The following is a 16294-nucleotide window of genomic DNA, read 5'->3' as shown; positions in this document are numbered from 1 at the left end:
TGCCTGTGGCACTGGGGGATTGCCACAGAATCAGAGTGCTTGGGCTGGGAAGGGACCTTAAGGGTGCCCTAGTTCCACCCCCCCTGCAGTGAGCAGGGACACCTCCCACTGGAGCAGATGGCTCAAGAGCCTCCTTTTCCAACCTGGCCTTCAGCACTGTTCCAAGTCTGACTCCTTGGCTGCCCCCTGGCCTGGCTGAGGAGGTCCTCAGCAGCTGCTGTGTGCCTGCCAGGAGTCCTCCCAGGGGTCCTGGCAGTGAGCACAGCCCTGCAGAGCAGCAGGAGGGGCTTCCCTTCCTGTAAGCAGTACTGGAGCAGGCTGCCCAGGGAGGTAGGAAGCCTTCTCTGGGGACATTCCAAACGCTCCTGGGCATCTTCCTGTGTGACCCCCTCCAGGTGACCCTGCCTTGGCCAGGGGGCTTGGGCTGGATGCTCTCCAGAGGTCCCTCCCAGCCCCTACCACTCTGACTTGCCCTGGCTGGGGCTGACCTTGAAGGCTGTCTAGGGGGGGTTGGATTAGCTGCTCCTCAGGCCCCCTTGCAGCCCAACCCATGCTCTGATCCTCTCTCTTGTCCCTGCCAGGGCTCTCTCCTCACAGCCAATCCCATTGTTCCTTTCAGGAGTACTGCAGAAGGGGGCAGGAGGCCCTGAAGAGGATGGCTGCCTGGGAAGACTTCCCCTCTGGGGATGTGGATTCCTACAGGGGGCAGCTGCAGAGCCACAGGGAGCAGCTGGAGGAGTTCTGCACTCAGCTGGATGAGACCAGGCACCGCCTCAGTGAGACTGTCAGGCTCTATGAGTTCTTTGACAAGGTGAGGGAAGGCAGCTGCTGCACACAGGAGGCTCTGAGAGCCCTGCCTGGGCCTGCTCCACAGCCACAGCTTCTGTGTGGAAGGTGTGAAATGAGCTCTGTGTGCCCCAGCACTGGGCTGTGTGTCCCAGGGCTGTGTGCCCCAGCACAGGAGCAAAGGCCTGGGGTTCCCCTGAGAGCTCAGGGCAGCTGAGCAATGCTCAGCAAGAGCTAAAGGAGCTGTGGGGGGCAGGAGGCTGGGGCCAGGCTCTGCTCAGGGGTGCCCAGGGCCAGGCCAAGGGGCAGAGGGCACAGCCTGGCAGCCAGGAGGAGAAAGTTGTTTGGTGTGAGGCTGCTGGAGGCCTGGAGCAGGCTGCCCAGAGAGGTTGTGGAGTCTCCTGGTGTGGAGAGCTTCCAACCCCCCCTGGGCACTGTGCCCCTGGGCACTGTGCTGTGGGTGCCCTGCTGGGGCAGGGGGTTGGGACTGGGTGATGCCCAGGGGTCCCTCCCAGCCCCAGCCCTGCTGGGTTGCATGGGGACAGGCAGTGTGAGGCCCTGTGGGCTGCACAGGCTGGAAGCCCCTCTGAGAGCTTGTGCCCTGTCAGGCCCACAGCCACCTGGCTGCTCCTGCCCTGTGCTGAGCTGTGGCACAGAGCAGGGCCTGCAGCAGCCCTGGCCTGAGAGCCAGCCCTGGGGGGGCTGTCAGGGAGGGTAGCACTGCCCTGGGGGGCTCTCAGGGAGGGTAGCACTGCCCTGGGGGGGCTCTCAGGGAGGGTAGCACTGCCCGGGGGGGGCTCTCAGGGAGGGTAGCACTGCCCTGGGGGGCTCTCAGGGAGGGTAGCACTGCCCTGGGGGGCTCTCAGGGAGGGTAGCACTGCCCTGGGGGGGCTCTCAGGGAGGGTAGCACTGCCCTGGGGGGGCTCTCAGGGAGGGTAGCACTGCCCTGGGGGGCTCTCAGGGAGGGTAGCACTGCCCGGGGGGGGCTCTCAGGGCGGGTAGCACTGCCCGGGGGGGGCTCTCAGGGAGGGTAGCACTGCCCTGGGGGGCTCTCAGGGAGGGTAGCACTGCCCTGGGGGGGCTCTCAGGGAGGGTAGCACTGCCCGGGGGGGGCTCTCAGGGAGGGTAGCACTGCCCTGGGGGGCTCTCAGGGAGGGTAGCACTGCCCTGGGGGGCTCTCAGGGAGGGTAGCACTGCCCTGGGGGGGCTCTCAGGGAGGGTAGCACTGCCCTGGGGGGCTCTCAGGGAGGGTAGCACTGCCCTGGGGGGGCTCTCAGGGAGGGTAGCACTGCCCTGGGGGGGCTCTCAGGGAGGGTAGCACTGCCCTGGGGGGGCTCTCAGGGAGGGTAGCACTGCCCTGGGGGGCTCTCAGGGAGGGTAGCACTGCCCGGGGGGGGCTCTCAGGGAGGGTAGCACTGCCCTGGGGGGCTCTCAGGGAGGGTAGCACTGCCCGGGGGGGGCTCTCAGGGAGGGTAGCACTGCCCTGGGGGGGCTCTCTCTGGGCTCTGCTCCCCCGTGGTCCCTTCAGGGGCATTCCCTGCCTGCCACCCTCGGGCCCCATCCCTCGGGGGCCGTCAGCCTGTGCTGCTGCCCCTGCTGGGCTCCAGCCGTCCCCAGCCTCTGCGCGGTGCCGGCCGGGGTCCCGTCCGCCGGCAGGGGCTGGGGGAGGTCCGCGCCGCCGGCAGGGGCTCGGTCGGTCCCCGTCCGCCGGCAGGGGCTGGGTCGGTCCCCGCCGCCGGCAGGGGCTGGGTCGGTCCCCGCCGCCGGCAGGGGCTGGGGGAGGTCCCCGCCGCCGGCAGGGGCTGGGGGAGGTCCCCGCCGCCGGCAGGGGCTGGGGGAGGTCCCCGCCGCCGGCAGGGGCTCGATCGGTCCCCGCCGCCGGCAGGAGCTCGATCGGTCCCCGCCGCCGGCAGGGGCTCGGGGGGGTCCCCGGGCTCGGTCGGTCCCCGCCGCCGGCAGGGGCTGGGGAGGTCCCCTCCGAGCCCAGCCGCTGCTCCGGGGCTGTGCTGGGGGCAGCAGGGCTCTGCCCAGCTCCTCCTCACCTGCGCTGGAGCCCTGCTGGAGCCGCTCTGCCCCTGCCCCCGCAGCGCCTCCTCCTCCTCCTCCTCCTCCTCCTTCACTTTGTTCTCTGTGGCTTGCAAAACAAAGCCCTGGGCGAGTGAGGGAGGCGCCCGCCCGGCCCGGGGGAGGGCTGCTGCCCTCCTGGGCTCCTGGCAGCGCCTCCCCATCGCGGCCGCGGGAGGCCAACCCTGCTGTGCTGCGGCCCCTGCGCCAGCGCTGCCGGCCCGGGGGCTCGGGGCCCTTCCCCCCGCCGCCCCCGGCCCCTTCTCCGCCTGCCCCTGCCCGGGCGCGGCGGCGGACGGCGCGGCAGAGCCTCCCGGGAGCGCCCGGCCGGCCCCGGCCGAGCTGCCAGGTGGGTCGGGGCGGGGGGGAGCCGGCGGGAGGAGGCTCCCGGGCGCCGAGCGGAGAGCTCCGGGCGCCTGCTGCCTGTGCCGGGACGGGGCCCCGGCGGCAGCCCTGCCTGCTTCTCCTTCCCTCTCTGCAGAGCTTCCCGCCTGGGGCTGCCGGGGGGCTCCAGCCACAAGCTGCTGCCGGGGGGGCTGTGTGCTCCCAGGGCTACCCCGGGGGGCTGGCTCAGGCTTCTCTGAGAGCTTGTGGACAGCACAGGGAGGAGGCTGCTGCCCCCCGCTGCTCAGAGGGCTGCTGGGCTCCTGTCCTGAGTGAGTGAGAGCCTGCTGGCTGGCACAGTGTGCCCAGCCCTGGGAGGAGCAGCTGACCTGAGGGGTGCCAGAGAAGGAGAACTGCTGAGAGGGAAGGGATTGAACCCTGAGGAGGGCAGACTGAGAGTGGAGAGGAGGAAGGCTGAAGGTGGGGAGAGCCTGGCACAGGCTGCCCAGGGAAGCTGTGGGGAGAGCCTGGCACAGGCTGCCCAGGGAGGCTGTGGGGAGAGCCTGGCACAGGCTGCCCAGGGAGGCTGTGGGGAGAGCCTGGCACAGGCTGCCCAGGGAGGCTGTGGCTGCCCCCTGCCTGGAGGTGCTCAGGACCAGGCTGGATGAGGCCTTGAGCAGCCTGGGCTGGGGGGAGGGGTCCCTGCCCCTGGCAGGGGGCTGGGGCTGGCTGAGCTCTGGGGTCCCTGCCCCTGGCAGGGGGCTGGGGCTGGCTGAGCTCTGGGGTCCCTGCCAGCCCAAGGGCAGGGTGGAGCTGTTTGTGCCACCCTGCAGTGTGACCAGCAGCAGGGGCTGGGCTCTGTGTCACCGCTGCTGTCCTGCTCACAGCCCTGCAGCTCAGAGGGTGGCTTTGGGCCCAGCAGCCCTGAGCAGGTGAGGGCTGTGCTGGCACTGCAGGGGCTTGGCACCTCTGCCTCCTCCAGGCCTTGGCTTGGCTCTTCTGGGCACAGGCTGCACAGCATTCCCCACTAGCAGCTTCCAGCAGCCTGGCCCTGGTGATGAGGGTGATGAAGGTCATCTTGAGGGGTGAGGGACTTCTGAGGGTGCCAGGGAGGGACAGGACAGGGGGGATGGAGCAGATTGGCTGTGAGGAAGAAGTTGTTGGCCGGGAGGGTGGTGAGAGCCTGGCCCAGGCTGCCCAGGGAGGTGGTGGAAGCCTCTTCCTGATGCCTGGAGGTGTTTGCAGCCAGGCTGGAGGTGGCTGTGAGCAACCTGCTGTGGGGTGAGGTGTCCCTGCCCATGGCAGGGGCTTGGAGCTGGCTGAGCCCTGAGCTCCCTGCCAGCCCTGCCAGCTCTGTGCTGCTGTGGTAAGATGCCAGGGGCCTGCAGGGGCTGGTGCTAGGCCTCCCTGCTGCTGGGAGCTTTGCTTTCCAGAGCCAAGGAGTGGCTCAGGTTGCACCTTCCAGCTCATGGAGTGCAAGCAGCAGCCTCACAAGTCCTCAAGAGCAGCCCCCAGCCCCACATCTGCAGCCCCCCAGAGGCTCTGCAGGGCTGGGGGCTGCAGCAGCTCCCTGGGCAGGCCGTGTGGGCTCAGCAGGGGCTGGCAGCAGCTGGCTCAGCTCTGCCTCCTCTCTGCCTCCTCACTTTCCCTGCTCAGGTCGTGCCCTGGGCAGCCTGATTTGCTCTCCCGTTGCAAGGGTGTCCTCTTTCAGCCCCGGGCTGCAGGGGGAGGGGGAGCAGAGCCCCCAGGGTAGCAGCTCCATCTTCTGGCTGAGTTCATGCAAGGTTAATGCCTGAAATCTCTCCCTCTGCTTCCTGCCAGGGCTGGGCTGGAGCAGCCTTCTCCCCCGGTGACTGAGGCTCTGCTGTTTGTTTCCCCCCCAAGGGTGTTTATGGATCAGGAAGTTTCTGCTTTCCCTTGCAGCCTGAGCTGGGTCCCTGCACACCAACAGCTGCAGCTGAGCTGGGGCAGCTCTGCCCTGCTCCTCTCTCTTCCCAACCTGCTGAGCTGCAGACTGGGTTGGGAATTCCCCAGGGATTCACTGCTAGAGCACAGAGAGCCTCAGCCTGGAAGAGGCCTCAAGAGCTCCAAGCCCCTGCCGTGCCCAGAGAAGGCTCTGCCTGCCCCAGGCCTGGCTGCTCACCCAGCCTGGCCTGCAACACCCCCAGGCAGGAGGCAGCCACAGCCTCCCTGGGCAGCCTGGGCCAGAGCCTCAGCTCCCTCCTGCTGCACAACTTCTGCCTCAGCTCCACTCTGACCCTGCTCTGCCTCAGCTCCAAACCCTTCCCCCCTGGCCTGGCTCCAGAGCCCCTCAGCCAAAGTCTCTCTGCAGCCTCCCTGCAGGATCCCTTCAGCTGCTGGCAGCAGCTCTGAGCTCCCCCTGGAGCCTTCTCCTCCCCAGGCTGCACAGCCCCAGCTCCCTCAGCCTGTGCTCCCAGCAGAGCTGCTCCAGCCCTGGCAGCATCTCTGTGGCCTCCCCTGGCCTCCCTCCACAGCTCTGTGGCCTCCTGCTGCTGGGGACAGCAGAGCTGGAGGCAGGGCTGGAGGGGAGGTCTGAGCAGAGCCCAGGGGCAGGATCCCCTCTCTGGCTCTGCTGGTGCCCAGGCTGTGTGCTGGTGCCCAGGCTGTACCTCCCCAGTGTGTGCCTTGGCACCAGCAGGGCCCAGGCTGTGTGCCCAGGCTGTGTGCCCAGGCTGTGTGCTGGTGCCCAGCTGTGTGCCCAGGCTGTGTGCTGTGTGCCCAGGCTGTGTGCTGCTGCCCAGGCTGTGTGCTGCTGCCCAGGCTGTGTTCTGCTGCCCAGGCTGTGTGCTGGTGCCCAGCTGTGTGCCCAGGCTGTGTGCTGTGTGCCCAGGCTGTGTGCTGTGTGCCCAGGCTGTGTTCTGCTGCCCAGGCTGTGTGCTGTGTACCCAGGCTGTGTGCCCAGGCAGCAGGAGATGCTCCTGGTGCTCCTCCCTGGTTGCAGCCCAGGCTGTGCCCGGTGTTGCAGGGCAGCAGGCAGGCAGTGAGGGCCGGGAGCTGCTGAGGCCGAGCAGTGTGCAGTCGGAGGGAGGGCTCCAGGGGCTGGGCCGCTCCTGAGCTCCTCTCCCAGCCCTCAGGCCCTGCTGCAGGGCGGTCTGAGGCCCCTGGGGTGTGCCTGGCGTTGTGCAGGGAGCGAAGCCTGGAGCTCTGCCCGGGGCCCTCCCTCCTGCTGGGCTGGATCCTGCCCTCGCTGGGGGCACAGCAGCAGGAGGAGGCCCTGCAGAGCCAGGGGAGCGTCCTCTGGGGAGCTGAGGGCAGCCTCTGCCCTCACCCTGGGCAGGGAGGGAGTGCTCCTGGCTGGCCTTGGCTGCCTGTGAGCATCACTGACAGCTGGCTGGAGGCAGGGGGCAGCAGGGGCAGGCAGGCAGCAGGGGCAGGCAGCAGTGGCAGGCAGGCAGCAGTGGCAGGCAGGCAGCAGTGGCAGGCAGGCAGCAGTGGCAGGCAGCAGTGGCAGGCTGACAGCAGTGGCAGGCAGCAGTGGCAGGCAGCAGTGGCAGGCAGCAGTGGCAGGCTGACAGCAGTGGCAGGCAGGCAGCAGTGGCAGGATGACAGCAGTGGCAGGCAGGCAGCAGTGGCAGGCAGCAGTGGCAGGATGACAGCAGTGGCAGGCAGGCAGCAGTGGCAGGCAGCAGTGGCAGGCAGCAGTGGCAGGCAGGCAGCAGTGGCAGGATGACAGCAGTGCCAGGCAGCAGTGCCAGGCTGACAGCAGTGCCAGGCAGCAGTGCCAGGCTGACAGCAGTGCCAGGCAGCAGTGCCAGGCTGACAGCAGTGCCAGGCAGCAGTGCCAGGCTGACAGCAGTGCCAGGCTGACAGCAGTGCCAGGCTGACAGCAGTGCCAGGCAGCAGTGGCAGGCAGGCAGCAGTGGCAGGCTGGCAGCAGTGGCAGGCAGGCAGCAGTGGCAGGATGACAGCAGTGCCAGGCAGCAGTGGCAGGCTGGCAGCAGTGCCAGGCTGACAGCAGTGCCAGGCAGCAGTGGCAGGCAGCAGTGCCAGGCTGACAGCAGTGGCAGGCAGCAGTGCCAGGCTGACAGCAGTGGCAGGCTGGCAGCAGTGCCAGGCAGCAGGGGCAGGCAGCAGTGCCAGGCTGACAGCAGTGCCAGGCAGCAGTGGCAGGCCAGCAGCTTTTCCTGCCAGCAGGCTCAGCCCTGCTCAGCTGAGCTGCACCTGGGGGGCTGGGAGCTGCTGCTGGCAGAGCTCAGCTGCCCCCAGCCCGGTGCCCCTGTGCAGGCTGTTGGCTGTGGGTGCTGGGCTGGCAGTGCAGGCGGTGCCAGCCTCTCCTGAGTGCTTCTGTGCTGGCATCCAGCTGGCCGCCGGCAGCCCCCTGCGGGCTGCAGTTGCCTGCGGTCAGGCAGTGCGGTGGAGCCGCTGGGAGCAGCCTGGAGGGGAAGCTCCCCCGGGGAGCACAGATGGGGCTGGGGCTCACAAAGGCTGCATCTGCATAGCAAAGGCCTGGACAGATGGACAGAGCCCTTCCCGAGCCCCCCTGCCTCTGCCCCCCCTTGCCTCTGCCCCCCCCCCGCCTGTGCCCCCCCTGCCTCTGCCTGGGCTCTCTGGGCTGCTCCACAGTGTTGGATCCCCTGAGTACCTCCTTGAGTGCTCCTGAGCTGGGGGTTGTATCCCAGACCCCCAGAGATGGCAGGGCTGGAAGGGACCCCGAGGCTCAGCCAGCTCCAACCCCCTGCCCTGGGCAGGGACACCTCACCCCACAGCAGGTTGCTCACAGCCACCTCCAGCCTGGCTGCAAACACCTCCAGGCATCAGCAGGAGGCTTCCACCACCTCCCTGGGCAGCCTGGGCCAGGCTCTCACCACCCTCCTGCCCAACAACTTCCTCCTCACAGCCAATCTCCAGCTCCCCACTTCTCCTTTTGCTCCATCCCCCCCAGTCCTGGCCCTCCCTGGCACCCTCCAAAGTCCCTCCCCAGCTTTCCTGCAGCCCCCTGCAGGGTGCCTGGCTTCAGTTTCAAGGCAGAAACGATCCCAGCACCTCACTGAATAATTCAGTGGCCTTTGGCTCAGCTTGTCCCAGGGGAAAGGGCACTGAAGGCTACAGAGCAAGCAGCCCTGCTCCCCTCCCCTGGCCCAGGGCCCTGTGGAGCTTTCACAACCCCCAGCTGGGCTTGGAGGACCTCATTAGCAGGGAGCCAGAGCAGACAGGAACCACCTTCCCCCTCCCCTGGAGCCAGCTTAGCCCAGCCTGGCCTGGGGAGGCTCCAGCCCCAGCCCCAGCCTGGCCTGGGGAGGCTCCAGCCCCAGCCCCAGCCTGGCCTGGGGAGGCTCCAGCCCCAGCCCCAGCCTGGCCTGGGGAGGCTCCAGCCCCAGCCCCAGCCTGGCCTGAGGTCTCAGGCTGTTTGTGCAGCACAGGGCTGTGGCTGTCAGGGCAGAGTGAAGCTGGAGCATGCAAACCCCCAGCCCTGGCCCTGCCATGAAGCCTCCTAGCCCAAGGGGTTGGTGCAGGGGTCAGGCTGCTGGGGGGCAGGGTGCCAGCTGTGCTGACTCCTCTGCCTGGGACTGGGTCCTGGAGCTGGTGAGGTGAGGCCTTGGCTCTGCCCAGAGTGGAGACTTCTCCCTGTCACGAAGAGAAGGCTGCACATGTGTTGCCCTTGCCCTCCTCTTCCTCCTGCCCCCAAGCTGTGTCAGCAGCCCAGAGGGGCAGGAGGGCATCCAGAGGGACCTGGGCAGGCTGAGAGGTGGTGCCCAGGGGAACCTCCTGAGGTCCAACAAGAGCAAGGGCAGGGCTCTGCACCTGGGCCAGAGCAATCCTCACTGGCAGGGCAGGCTGGGGGAGCAGAGGGGAGAAAGCAGCCCTGAGGAGAAGGCCTTGGGGGTGCTGGTGGGGGAGAAGCTGGGCAGGAGCAGGCAGGGGGAGACTGCAGCCCAGAAGGCAAATCCCAGCCTGGGCTGCAGCCAAAGCAGCACTGCCAGCAGAGCCAGAGAGGGGATTCTGCCTCTGCCCTGCTCAGACCTCCCCTGCAGTGCTGGGGGCAGCTCTGGAGCCCTCAGCACAGGGAGGGCCTGGAGCTGAGGGAGAGGCTCCAGAGGAGGCCAGGAGAATGCTCAGGGGCTTGGAGCAGCTCTGCTGGGAGCACAGGCTGAGGGAGCTGGGGGTGTTCAGCCTGGAGAGGAGAAGGCTCCAGGGGCACCTCAGAGCTGCTGCCAGCACCTGAAGGGATCCTGCAGGGAGGCTGCAGAGAGACTTTGGCTGAGGGGGTCTGGAGCCAGGCCAGGGGGGAAGGGTTTGGAGCTGAGGCAGAGCAGGGTCAGAGTGGAGCTGAGGCAGAAGCTCTCCAGCAGGAGGGAGCTGAGGCTCTGGCCCAGGCTGCCCAGGGAGGCTGTGGCTGCCTCCTGCCTGGGGGTGTTGCAGGCCAGGCTGGGTGAGCAGCCAGGCCTGGGGCAGAGGCTTTGCTGGGCACGGCAGGGGCTTGGAGCTGATGAGCTCTGAGGTCCCTCCCGAGCTGAGCCACTCTCTGATTCACTTCCTGAGTCAAGAGGTTGCTGCTGGAGCTGCCCCGGGGCTGCCTGCAGGGGAGGGAGGGAGGGAGGGACACAGCGTCCTGAGCCGCCCCCGGCCCCGGGGGCTGTGGGCAGGAAGGCAGCTGCAGCTCCCATCCCATCCCATCCCATCCCATCCCATCCCATCCCATCCCATCCCATCCCATCCCATCCCATCCCATCCCACCCCCTTCCCTTCTCCTGTCATTAGCCTCTGCCGGCCCTGTCCGGCCTGGCTGCCCCCGGGGGGAGCAGAGAGCTTGCTGGGCTCCGGTGGTGCTCACCCAGAGAGCTGCTGCAGGAGGCTTTCCAAGCAGCTTGCTCTGGTGAGCATCCTACGGCGGTGTGCTGAGACCCCCTGCCCTGCCCGGGGCTGCCTCCCCCCTCCCCCTGCCCTGCCCGGGGCTGCCTCCCCCTCCCCCCTGCCCTGCCCGGGGCTGCCTCCCCCTCCCCCCTGCCCTGCCCGGGGCTGCCTCCCCCCTGCCCTGCCCTGCCCAGGGCTGCCTCCCCCTCCCCCCTGCCCTGCCCGGGGCTGCCTCCCCCTCCCCCTGCCCTGCCCGGGGCTGCCTCCCCCTCCCCCCTGCCCTGCCCGGGGCTGCCTCCCCCTCCCCCCTGCCCTGCCCGGGGCTGCCTCCCCCTCCCCCCTGCCCTGCCCGGGGCGGCCTCCCCCCTCCCCCTGCCCTGCCCGGGGCTGCCTCCCCCCTCCCCCTGCCCTGCCCGGGGCTGCCTCCCCCCTCCCCCTGCCCTGCCCGGGGCTGCCTCCCCCCTCCCCCTGCCCTGCCCGGGGCTGCCTCCCCCCTCCCCCGGGCATCACAGCATGGGAGGGGTTGGCAGGGGGCTGCAGAGATCAGCCAGTCCCAGCCCCCTGCCAGGGCAGGGCCCCCAGGGCCACATGCAGAGGGTGCTGGAAGTCTCCAGGGCAGGAGGCTCCACAGCCTCTCTGGGCAGCCTGCTCCAGGGCTGCCTCCTGCCCTGCTGTGGCCATCTCAGCGTCGTCCTTCCTCGTCCTGAGCTGCAGGCAGCTTGCAGCCTGCTCCTGGCCCTGCTCCCTGGGCCTCCTGCAGTGCTTGCACAGCCTCTGGCCCTGCAGGAGTGCAAATGCAGGGCCTGCAGTGTGTGTTCCTGAGCAGCTCCTGCCGGGCAAGCTGCTGCTCTCAGTGGCCTGGCCTCCCTGGGGGGCAGGGGGGAGGCCCTGGGGGCTGCACAGCCCCTCAGAAAGGCTTCAGCTCTTCATTCCAGGAGGGCTCCTGGTGTGTGGGGCCAAGCTTCTCCCAGCTGCATCCCACTTAGGAGGCACTTTGGATGAGTTTTGGGTTCTGCTGCTAATGGATCCCAGGCAGGGCTGGGGCCAGCTCTGGGCTCCTCACTCCCAGCAGGGCCCTGAGGAGCCTGGGGCAGGGCCAGGGAAGGGTCTAAGAGGAGAGGGCTGGGGAGGAGCAGCTGAGGGAGCTGGGGGGGGTTCAGCCTGGAGCAGAGGAGGCTGAGGGAGACCTCCTTGCTCTCTGCAGCTCCCTGAGAGGAGGCTGCAGGGAGGTTGGGGCTGGACTCTGCTCCCCAGGCTCAGGGGATGGAAGGAGAGGACCTGGCCTGGAGCTGTGCCAGGGGAGGCTGAGGTTGGAGAGGAGAAACAATTCCTTTGGTGCCAGAGGGGTCAGGGCCTGGCAGAGGCTGCCCAGGGAGGTGGTGGAGTCCCCATGGCTGGAGGGGTTGCAGAGCCCTGTGGCCATGGCACTGGGGGCAGGGGTTGGTGCCCAGGGTGGGGTTGGTGTTGGGTTGGATGATCCCAGAGGGCATTTCCAACCCAAAGAGTTGTGTGACCCAAGGGAAGCTTGGAGAGGCAGCAGCACAGAGAGGGGAGGCAGCAGCACGGAGGGGAGAGGCAGCAGCACTGCCTCCAGCTCTGGAGCCTCCAGAACAAGGACCTGGAGGTGCTGGAGAGGCTCCAGAGGAGGCCACAGAGATGCTGAGAGGCTGCAGAGCCTCCCCTGTGGGGCCAGGCTGGGAGGCTTGGGGCTGTGCAGCCTGCAGGGAGAGCTCAGAGCAACCTTGCAGGAGCTGAAGGGCTGCAGGAGAGCTGGGGAGGGACTGTGGTCAAGGGCTGGGAGTGCCAGGAGCAGGGAGAATGGCTTGGAGCTGGCAGAGGGCAGAGGGAGAGTGGAGAGGAGGAAGGAATGGTTGGCAGGGAGGCTGGGGAGAGCCTGGCACAGGCTGCCCAGGGAGGTGGTGGAAGCCTCCCACCCAGGCCAAGCCCCTGCCCCAGCAGGGCACCCCCAGCAAGCTTGCCCAGGGGCACAGTGGCCAGGGGGGGTTGGAGGCTCTCCAGAGAAGCCTCCCCAAGCTCTGTGGGCAGCCTGCCCCACTCCAGCAGCCTCCCACCAAACAAGCTTCTCCTTGATGAGGTGATGGGCTTGGGGGTGGCACCGTGCTCCAGGGGAGCTGCTGGCTCTGCCTTGGGGCACAGCAGGGCCCCAGAGGCCCTGGCTCCCTGGGGCAGCCTGGCAGGACCAACCTGTTGCTGACTCCTCACTCAGAGCTGCTGGATGGGGTCAGCCCTGGGTGTGCAGGAAGCAGCTTTGTCTTCAAGCCTCTAATTGAGAGCTTCAGTAACTGCTTGGCTGTAAAGATCAAAAGCTGAGGTCCAGGCTGCTTCCTGCCTGCATCCAGAGCCAGCTTCCCAGCAGAGAGAGAGCCTCCTGTGGGGTCCCAGCACAGAGAGAGAGCCTCCTGTGGGGTCCCAGCAGAGAGAGAGCCTCCTGTGGGGTCCCAGCACAGAGAGAGAGCCTCCTGTGGGGTCCCAGCACAGAGAGAGAGCCTCCTGTGGGGTCCCAGCACAGAGAGAGAGCTCCTGTGGGGTCCCAGCACAGAGAGAGAGCCTCCTGTGGGGTCCCAGCACAGAGAGAGAGCCTCCTGTGGGGTCCCAGCACAGAGAGAGAGCCTCCTGTGGGGTCCCAGCACAGAAAGAGAGCTCCTGTGGGGTCCCAGCACAGAGAGAGAGCTCCTGTGGGGTCCCAGCACAGAGAGAGAGCCTCCTGTGGGGTCCCAGCACAGAGAGAGAGCTCCTGTGGGGTCCCAGCAGAGAGAGAGAGAGCCTCCTGTGGGGTCCCAGCACAGAGAGAGAGCTCCTGTGGGGTCCCAGCACAGAGAGAGAGCCTCCTGTGGGGTCCCAGCACAGAGAGAGAGCCTCCTGTGGGGTCCCAGCACAGAGAGAGAGCCTCCTGTGGGGTCCCAGCAGAGAGAGAGAGAGCTCCTGTGGGGTCCCAGCACAGAGAGAGAGCTCCTGTGGGGTCCCAGCACAGAGAGAGAGCCTCCTGTGGGGTCCCAGCACAGAGAGAGAGCCTCCTGTGGGGTCCCAGCACAGAGAGAGAGCCTCCTGTGGGGTCCCAGCACAGAGAGAGAGCCTCCTGTGGGGTCCCAGCACAGAGAGAGAGCTCCTGTGGGGTCCCAGCAGAGAGAGAGCTCCTGTGGGGTCCCAGCAGAGAGAGAGAGCTCCTGTGGGGTCCCAGCAGAGAGAGAGCCTCCTGTGGGGTCCCAGCAGAGAGAGCTCCTGTGGGGTCCCAGCAGAGAGAGAGAGCCTCCTGTGGGGTCCCAGCAGAGAGAGAGAGCTCCTGTGGGGTCCCAGCACAGAGAGAGAGCTCCTGTGGGGTCCCAGCAGAGAGAGAGAGCTCCTGTGGGGTCCCAGCACAGAGAGAGAGAGAGCTCCTGTGGGGTCCCAGCACAGAGAGAGAGCCTCCTGTGGGGTCCCAGCAGAGAGAGAGAGCCTCCTGTGGGGTCCCAGCAGAGAGAGAGAGCCTCCTGTGGGGTCCCAGCAGAGAGAGAGAGCCTCCTGTGGGGTCCCAGCAGAGAGAGAGCCTCCTGTGGGGTCCCAGCACAGAGAGAGAGCCTCCTGTGGGGTCCCAGCACAGAGAGAGAGCCTCCTGTGGGGTCCCAGCAGAGAGAGAGAGCCTCCTGTGGGGTCCCAGCAGAGAGAGAGAGCCTCCTGTGGGGTCCCAGCAGAGAGAGAGAGCTCCTGTGGGGTCCCAGCACAGAGAGAGAGCCTCCTGTGGGGTCCCAGCACAGAGAGAGAGCTCCTGTGGGGTCCCAGCACAGAGAGAGAGCCTCCTGTGGGGTCCCAGCAGAGAGAGAGAGCCTCCTGTGGGGTCCCAGCACAGAGAGAGAGCCTCCTGTGGGGTCCCAGCACAGAGAGAGAGAGCCTCCTGTGGGGTCCCAGCACAGAGAGAGAGCCTCCTGTGGGGTCCCAGCACAGAGAGAGAGCCTCCTGTGGGGTCCCAGCACAGAGAGAGAGCCTCCTGTGGGGTCCCAGCACAGAGAGAGAGCCTCCTGTGGGGTCCCAGCACAGAGAGAGAGCCTCCTGTGGGGTCCCAGCACAGAGAGAGAGCCTCCTGTGGGGTCCCAGCACAGAGAGAGAGCCTCCTGTGGGATCCCAGCACAGAGAGAGAGCCTCCTGTGGGGTCCCAGCAGAGAGAGAGAGCCTCCTGTGGGGTCCCAGCAGAGAGAGAGAGCCTCCTGTGGGGTCCCAGCACAGAGAGAGAGCCTCCTGTGGGGTCCCAGCACAGAGAGAGAGCCTCCTGTGGGGTCCCAGCACAGAGAGAGAGCCTCCTGTGGGGTCCCAGCAGCTCTTCAGCTGTGCAGGGGAAGCTGTAGGGCTGTCTGCTCCCCCAAAGCCTCCCAGCCCCCTCCTGGCTTGGCTGAGCATGGTTTGGCAGCCCCCCAGGCCAGGGGTGACAGCAGCAGCCCTGCCTGCATGAGGCTGTTCCCTCCTGGGTGTCCCCTGCCTGGTCCTGGAGGAGCTGCCATGCCAAGGGCTGACAGGAGCAGGATCCTGGACTCAGCCTCTCAGAATGGGTTGGGTTGGGAGGGGGCTCAGAGCTCAGCCAGCTCCAGCCCCCTGCCCTGGCCAGGGACCCCTCCCCCCAGCCCAGGCTGCTCCAGGCCTCATCCAGCCTGCTCCTCAGCACCTCCAGGCAGGGGGCAGCCACAGCCCTGCTGCAGGTGGCCCCACACAGATCTGCAGGGCTTCCTAGATGGAGGAGAAGCCTCTCTGCTGCCTCCCTTCTGGGCAGGGAGGGCCCCAGCCCCAGGGGAGGCCTTCCCAGGCTGCCTGCCTTCCCCTCTGGCTGCTGTCAAGGCCAGGCTGGGGCTGCTCTCAGCACCCTCACTCGGGGTCCTGTCTACCTTTTGAGCTCAGCTCTTCCTGCCAGCGAGCAAGGGGGCTGCAGCCTTGGCCTGGGACCCCCCATCCCTCTCTGCAGCCTGAGGGCTGAGATCAGAGTACCAGAGAAGGGTTTGGCTTGGAAGGGACCTGAAACATCTCCCAGTTCCAACCTCTGGCAGGAGCAGGGGCAGGGGCAGGGACCTGGGGCAGGCTGCTCAGGGCCTCATCCAAGGTTGTGTCTCCTCAGCCCACACTGTGGCCTTGCTCTGGGCAGGGCTGGCAGGGGCTGCCCTTGGCTGGGAGGGGGCAGCTCCACACCCCCAGCAGAACAGAGCCATCTGCCCCTGCTCTGTGGCTCTGCTGCACCTCCCCTGATGGCCTCCTGCCTCCAAGGGAACCTTCCTCATCAGGCATTCATCCTCCTGGGGCTTCCTGCCCAGGCTGCCATGGCCTCTGCCCACCGCTTCCCACCCCAGCAGTGCCCAGGGGGCAGGAGAGGCAGGTCAGGGGCCTGGTGCCATGCTTGGCAGGGTGATGGCAAGAGAGGGAGCTGCTGCAGAAGCCTTTTCCCCTCAGCAGCTGCTGTGCTGTGTGAGCAGCTCCTCTCAGCCTGCATGAGTAATGCTGCTGGCTGCACGTGCCCTGCAGCTGCAGCTCCCAGCAGCCATGTGCTGAGAGAGCTGTGCTGGAACCTGGCCCTGCAGAGACTCTGCTCAGGCTGCAGGCTGCTGCCCCTCCTGTGCTGGCACTCAGCTCCCACCCACACAGCAGTGGTGGCTCCCCTGGCTGTCCCCAGCCCAGCAGCTGGGCAGGGGGATGCAGGAGCAGGCAGGAGGGTGGTGGAGCAGGCAGGAGGGTGGAGGAGTAGGCAGGGTGCTGGTGCTGGGGCAGGCAGGGTGGTGGAGGCAGGCAGGGTGCAGGGGCAGGCAGGGAGGTGGTGCTGGGGCAGGCAGGGTGGTGCTGGGGCAGGCAGGGTGCTGGTGCTGGGGCGGGCAGGGTGCTGGTGCTGGGACAGGCAGGGTGGTGGTGCTGGGGCAGGCAGGGTGCTGGGGCAGGTGCTGGGGCAGGCAGGGTGCTGGTGGTGCTGGGGCAGGCAGGGTGCTGCTGGGGCAGGCAGGGTGCTGGTGGTGCTGGGGCAGGCAGGGTGCTGCTGGGGCAGGCAGGGTGCTGGTGGTGCTGGGGCAGGCAGGGTGCTGCTGGGGCAGGCAGGGTGCTGGTGGTGCTGGGGCAGGCAGGGTGCTGGTGGTGCTGGGGCAGGCAGGGTGCTGGTGCTGGGGCAGGCAGGGTGCTGGTGCAGGGGCAGGCAGGGTGCTGGTGCTGGGGCAGGCAGGGTGCTGCTGGTGCTGGGGCAGGCAGGGTGCTGGTGCTGGGGCAGGCAGGGTGCTGCTGGTGCTGGGGCAGGCAGGGTGCTGGTGCAGGGGCAGGCAGGGTGCTGGTGCTGGGGCAGGCAGGGTGCTGC

General features: G+C 67.9%; 1 protein-coding gene across 1 annotated transcript in view; it reads left to right on the top strand.

The window, feature by feature from the left end:
• Nucleotides 1-16294, top strand: part of PLEKHG4 (pleckstrin homology and RhoGEF domain containing G4) — a 97280-nt gene that overhangs the window by 63816 nt on the left and 17170 nt on the right. The window contains exon 15 of the mRNA XM_054170292.1: nucleotides 620-811. Within this exon, the coding sequence (XP_054026267.1) occupies nucleotides 620-811 (192 nt within the window). The remainder of the gene's footprint in view (nucleotides 1-619; nucleotides 812-16294) is intronic.

This window comes from Dryobates pubescens, chromosome 19, assembly GCF_014839835.1.
Source record: "Dryobates pubescens isolate bDryPub1 chromosome 19, bDryPub1.pri, whole genome shotgun sequence".
Lineage (NCBI taxonomy): Eukaryota > Metazoa > Chordata > Aves > Piciformes > Picidae > Dryobates > Dryobates pubescens.
Note: the sequence above shows the minus strand (reverse complement) of the source record. Positions and strands in the feature narration are given on the sequence as shown.